The 6,468-nt window shown below is 40.3% G+C and overlaps 1 protein-coding gene and 1 long non-coding RNA gene across 2 annotated transcripts in view; both read left to right on the forward strand.

The window, feature by feature from the left end:
* The window catches only part of LOC147636183 (uncharacterized protein At1g01500-like), a 2,459-nt gene extending 885 nt beyond the window's left edge, over positions 1 to 1,574 (forward strand). The window contains exons 1-2 of the mRNA XM_086801620.1: positions 1 to 55; positions 817 to 1,574. The exon at positions 1 to 55 is cut by the window's left edge and continues 885 nt beyond it. Coding sequence (XP_086657746.1) covers positions 1 to 55; positions 817 to 1,053 — 292 coding nt within the window. The 3' untranslated portion in view covers positions 1,054 to 1,574. The remainder of the gene's footprint in view (positions 56 to 816) is intronic.
* A 3,672-nt stretch (positions 1,575 to 5,246) lies between these two features.
* Positions 5,247 to 6,142, forward strand: LOC147636184 (uncharacterized). The gene is made up of 2 exons (XR_015266392.1): positions 5,247 to 5,678; positions 5,757 to 6,142. It is a non-coding gene; the product is annotated as an uncharacterized LOC147636184 (long non-coding RNA).
* The last annotated feature ends 326 nt before the right edge of the window (positions 6,143 to 6,468 follow it).

The raw sequence follows: 6,468 nt of genomic DNA on the forward strand, positions 1-6,468 counted from the left end.
TGATGAGTCTGAAAGAACAAAACATGGTTCAGTTTTGGTCAATCTTTCCAGCCGGGTACGTCAAGCTGCTATTATTTGGCTCCTTCATCTGTTGTTTTGATACTGCAGTTATATTCATCATTGGAGTACTATAGATGTAGCCTTGATCATAGGCAGGGGGCTGGATGGGCAAGATTTCCTGTCCATCATTTGACAGTTAGCCAAGGTGCTCCTGGGGCAGATTACTTCATTTGACAGTTAGCCAAGGTGCTCCTGGGGCAGATTACTTCATACAGTAATCCTATGCATTTAGGATTGTTTTAACATGTAGTATTGCAAATGCTTTTCAAATCTAATCTGCCCATTGCACGGCCTGATGTGGAAATCTCTGCCTACATAGCCCATGGGTGTGCATGATGTGTGCCATACGTACGTGCATTCAGTATGCTTTCCTAGCTTTAGTTAGGCCCAAAATCCTCCCGTAGTTAATGTGTTTTCACCGTCTGTAGGCACCTGCCTGTAGGCGATGACGCCGAGGAAGCAGCTTGTGGGGTTTTGAACCTAGGATCTCCTTGTCCTAATCAAGCACCTTTACCACTTGAGCTATCACCAAATTGGCATGCAATTGATTCTTTATTTGGAAATATGTATGCACGTTCATTTAAGTTGACCTATTTCACTGGAGTTCCATTATGTTAAGGTTTGCTTGTTCAAGTTTGCAGATTATTTTGCTGTTTGGTCTGCTTTCTCCCAAAGTTTTTCTTTGCTATTTTACAAAGCTATCTTTATGGCGCATTTTGCACCCAAAGTTGCTCATTGTTCTCGCATGTCAAACAGATGGAGGAACGTGCATTCTGCCAAGAACTGGATCTTAGGTCAGCAAGATCATCCGGTGTATATGAGCCAGGTGCTTATTTGGAGGGGGATGATGGTGAGCTTACCTGGTTCAATACCGGTGTTCGAGTTGGTGTCGGAATTGGCTTGGGCATGTGTGTGGGTATAGGTATTGGTGTTGGATTGTTGATGAGAGGCTATCAAGCTTCAACCAAAGCTCTGAGAAGGCGACTGTTGTAGGTTTAGCATAATCTGTTGGAGTCGTTTATACTCTATATCTAGTCTTCACAAAGATCATGCCGACTCTTTGATTCTTTTGATACTAGCATCAGCCATAAACTGTATGTCCGTGCTTGTCGCCAGCAGCAGGGTATTTCTGCACCACTGGCATTGTTCTACCAATCAATTTGACAAGCCATGCAAGCTGTTTGTCTTAGGATGATGCATCCAATCAAGTTGGTGGGCCAGTTGATAAGGCAGTTTTCTTGCATTTTTATTTGCCCAGCATCATCGGGCGCAAGGATTCACTTTCTCTTGCTACAAAGCACTAGGGACTGGTTGCTTGTCTGTAGATATCAGGTTCATTATCCATGGGTGTATATTCAAAAGGTTTCTTGCTCATAGACAATTTTGCCCTGAGGACTTGCATGTAATGGCTGGACTACAACCTGAGGCACTGACAAAAAGTCTGACATGCTATTTTTTAGGAGTTTTATTTCAATGTGTCCTTAGTGGCTATAAGGTAAGTGTTACATTCATTATTCTGTTTAGTATTTGTATGAAAAGATTATCCTTTTCAATCATGTTTGCTGCCTTGAGCTTGGATTGTTCGGATCATTTGGTATCCCCCTCATCGCTAAAGCCGTGGCTGGTTACACAATATTGATTTCATAAGATTGAAACTAGGTGCCCCCCTCACGGCAAATGCCACCTCCTGGCGGGGCATCAGGCTTTGACCACCCAGGGATGGTGTATGCCATGATTCCGAGCTCCTCCAATGCCCAACAAAAAACAGTGGTACATGAGAGAATGGCTAACTAGTTTGTGTACGAAGCTTCATGGAAAGCTAGCTGGTCTCCATTGCATACATCATGAAGAATCTCAGTCTACTCAATCCAATCCAACCACCCAATCATGTTGCGTCTAACTCTGTCAAGCTTCTTTGGCCCGGATACCTGTAGCAACAGAAACACTAGTCCTAGTTCTCACTTTTGCATGAGGTGTATATTTTATTAGATTTTACCCATTTAAACTCATGGTATGGGTGCCAAATGTTCATATTAAAAGTTGGTTTACTAATTGGAGATGCTATATAATGACATATTCACAAGAACATGAAAAATGGGTATGCCTTTTTAAAACCCTTACCAAGTGGGTTTTCTTAACAGCGAGTGCTTAGGGGTGGGATCATCCTTGAACTAATTTTGGAACCAAATAACTTGCCATTGATTAAATAAAGAAACTGCAATGGCTGCTAGATTCATCTCATTGATAAGTTAATCACAAGTTTGACCATCACAATTTAGCAAGTGACCAAGCATTACCTTGTTTCTTTTTGTTAAAACTAACCTGTGTTTTACCTTTGAGAAAGAGGCCTTGATTGATGGTTGAAAATTAATGAAAGTATGAAATAGATGTTAGGTTTTGGGATCCCAAAACAAAAGATAATGCAAAATAAAACAAGAGATACTTAAGAAGTTAGTGGACAAGAATAATGCAAAATGAAATAAGAGGTACTTAACAAGTTAGTGAACAAAAAGAAGTACACGAGGAGGAAGAGTAGAAGGAGGAGAAAAGGAAGAGAAAAAACCATGCACGATGATTGATGCTAAGAAGGCTTTGTGCACATCAAGAGTATGGTTTTGAGTTGAAAGACCAAGGGGATTATAGCAAAGTTTGTGCCCGCATATCACTAGCCAGAGAAGAAACATTAGGAGTTTTGCTTCGATATTTTATGTTAAGAGAAGCGTGCGGTTGCATATCATCAGCTAGAGAAGAAACTTAAGGAGTTTTGCTTGGATTTTTTCAGCCTTGACAAGCAGTGAAAGTGTTAAAAGCAACACAAAGCAGCCATTTTTCTACTACTTGAAAGAAGTAGCAACCATTGTTGGTAGGAACCATACCTATGATGATCCCACAAGTGGCTTTAAATTCAATGTCTCATTGTCCACTCTATACTTGCAAAGCGATTCGATATATGCATCGATTTTAGCTTCAAGTTTCATTACTTGCTCTTCACAAGGCACAAGGATGTGCTTCAAATCTTCTAATCGTTGCCTGGTGCTTTCTAATTGTTGTTGTAATGTCCTTCATTTATTTCTTGTCTGTCTACAAATGTTGCATGTTGCTAGTGTTGAGGCTTGCATGGAGCTTGTGGCATGAGAAAGGAAATGCACACCTACTACTCTCTCTCTCTCTCTCTCTCTCTCTCTCTCTCTCTCTCTCTCTCTCTCGTTTGTGTGTGTGTGCGTGCGCGTGTGTGTGTGTGTGTGCACGCGAATGTGTGTGCGTGTGCGTGTGCGTGTGATAGATAGAGAGAGAAATATATATGATATAACCCTTAAAATTTGACTTCCTTTTGATGTTGTACCACCTAAACATATAACTTTTTCAAGCTCTTCTTCAAGCTCTCTGACCTCCAAAATACATCCCACTTATGCCTATCTTTGAGTCCCTTCGCATTCTATGAACCCCCTTTCATTGAGAAGCATCTATCAGGCCCTCTCCCTTGTCCTCCCCTTTCTGAGTCCTTAGGACCATAATTGTGTCCTACATCTGATTCTAAATCTTGTGTTCTTAGCCAGTTCTTTGATCTCTCCCCCTCAAGGCAAGAGCCACCTCTAATGATTAAATGTGTGCAATGAAGAAGGGTCATTGTTCTCTCCTCCCCCAAAAACTAAGAGTTCTCGAAAAAATGCATAGAAGGAGACATTAGAGGAGAGACACATTGTCCCCTTCGACCTTGGATGTCATCATATTGATTTTCGCAAAGCCTACAATGCCTACCTTAACCTTAATAAATTTATTGGTTTTTTTTTCCCATGTCCCATGCTACACACTTTGTTGGAGGCATTACCCAAACATGACAAATAGGGGATGACCTAGAACACTAGTAATATCCCCAATGGTAAGCCATAACCAAGCAGGCAGGTTAACCACCTCTACCCAAACTGAGCGCAAGCATACATAAAACCTTTATTGACATTAAATATTGGATCCCAAGGTATCACATGCACAAAAACCTTTGTTGACTAGCTCTAAGCGAGCTGGATGCAAGCATTCACAAAACCTTTGTTAATATCAAACATTAGATCCCAAGGTATCACATGCACGAAGTTCTTCATAAGGAACAAAGGAGCTCTAGCTAGTACCTTAGGCACCCATGAAGAATCAATGAGCAAAGCATAAAAACCATCACCCATGTAAAATATTTGTTATGTCTTCCTCCCTCTTTTTCTCTCTCTAATGCTCAATTAATTAGTGCTTATTCTCACTATCTACAAGAAGAGAGGAAAACTATTTCAAATCGTACCTACTTAAACCTAGGCCTAAGCTATTTTACTCCTACAAGAATGACACTAATCCTCCTTGGGAAGCTTTGATACCTAAATTGAATTCTTAAGAGGTTAGGAAGATTAGCAAACTTAATCAATTTCACTTAAAGTTATTAAGAACTTAATTAGATAAAGCTAAGAAATATGGCAATTCACAAAAATCAGAGCTTTCTATTAATAAAAATCACTCACGTGTAATTAGTCATAAGTAATGAGCAATTGCACCAAACAAATGAGGGATGCCTAATATACCACCCATGTGGTTCCTAAAGTGGCCACCTCACCTCCAGCTCAACCACAATTTTTTTATTCTTCTACACATTACCCTTTTTCTCTTTTAGAGTTCACCTTTTAAGCTAACTAGTGGAAAAACATGTGCTTCGCATGTCTTTTGAGGCCTCCAAATTCAAATTCTACCCGAATCTCTTCAAACCTTATATATATATAGAGAGAGAGAGAGAGAAAGATGAACCATAAACTAATACCACAACATTGGGAGGTCCCACATGCCTCCCCTTAATCTAGGAGAACTATGTGAAAAGAGAGAGAGGAGAGAGAGAGATCTTGAATTTGAACCTATGAACAAATGGTGGATAAAGGAACACTTGGAGAGAGTTGGGATGGGACCCACCACGGGATTCTGTGGTATTGTTTGGAATGACTTATCACGTTCAATTTCAAAATTCTGGCTCCTCCTCTTACCACTTGTTGGTTTCTCATCCACTTAGAACCTTCACTTAATAGCTGGAATAGATAAGGAGGTCACGTCAATTTAATTTTTAGTGGTCATCGTCAATTTAAATTTTAGTGGTCATCGTCTAGCACGGGAGAGTCCGCGTATGCGTTATGATTAGAAACCGTTATAATTACAATGTGCTATCCAAGGCGCTGATCAGAGTGGGTGGCGTGCAGGCCGATGGTTGTGTTCGAATATTCCTGGAAGTATATCCTCATCCTGCTCTCCTCTTAATCATCCAATGGCTGCGCGTCCGTGATCCCTCGTCTTCTTTGCTTTTTCAGCTTTTTCCCCGTGATCACTCGTCTACCGTCACCTGTGCTTTTTTAGCTTTTCCTCCTGCTTTTATCGTCTATTTGCACTGTCCTTGCCTTCGAAGCTCGTATTTGCAGCTCAATCCCTTGTTGGGTTTTGTGCTGCTTGCAATTGGGTTCTTTTTGGTGCGATTGGATTGTTGTATAAAGAATGGCTGCATGTCCAGCTTTGAGCGAGAAGAGAGTCTTTTACGACCCATTATATCACCCCCAACGCATCCTCCTGCACCATCATTCTGCATCAGCACATCGTTGCACAAGGTATAATGATGATTTCAGTGTTTCTGAGCACCTTCATGTTCTCAAGCCTCAATCAATGGGTGTCTACCATTACCCCAGTGTGCAGATCCTTCTAAGGAATCCAACAGAATACCTGAAGCTAAAACCAGTTCAATTATCTGTTGAAGGCAAGGCAGAAAGCGCTGGCATAGTGAATACAGAGACAAAAGGCCTCTACCCTGGCGGCCTGACAATTGTTGAAAGATCTTAAATGGGTTAACTGTTGAAGAACACCTCCTGTATTTTGAAGAACGTGTATCTTCTCTCAAGTTTCTGGGAGCATAGATGCGTTTTTTGAGGATAGCTGCACATCATTAATCATCTGTTTATTTAGTATAATCTGGTCATTAGCATAATCTGCTTTGCCTCCCTCTGGATTAGTTATCCAGATAGAAAGATTTGTAAATTATATATTATGTTCAATCCACTGAAGACGGATTTTATCCTGTGGCAGAGAAGTATGGAAATTTGCAGGTTGAACACCAGCTTGAAATTTCAGCATTTTTCTTTTCTTAATTGATTCGAATGAATGCTATAAAACAAGGGAAATGGGAACTCGGAACTACGGAAATTCAGAATTTTAGTAATTATAAAAATTTTAGATTAAAAAAAAGGATTTTAATTATTCTTACTGTCTTGGAAACATTAGGTTGGATGGCCATTACATCAGTTTGTCTTTATATATGTCTTATATTTTCACATCTTATGGAAGAGGCGATTTATGCCCAACTTACCTCTAGCTGCTAGATCTATGATTGTATGCTTGAAAAGG

This window comes from Cibotium barometz, chromosome 8 (genome assembly GCF_041138505.1).
Source record: "Cibotium barometz isolate CiBa-2024 chromosome 8, ASM4113850v1, whole genome shotgun sequence".
Classification (NCBI taxonomy): Eukaryota; Viridiplantae; Streptophyta; class Polypodiopsida; order Cyatheales; family Cibotiaceae; genus Cibotium; species Cibotium barometz.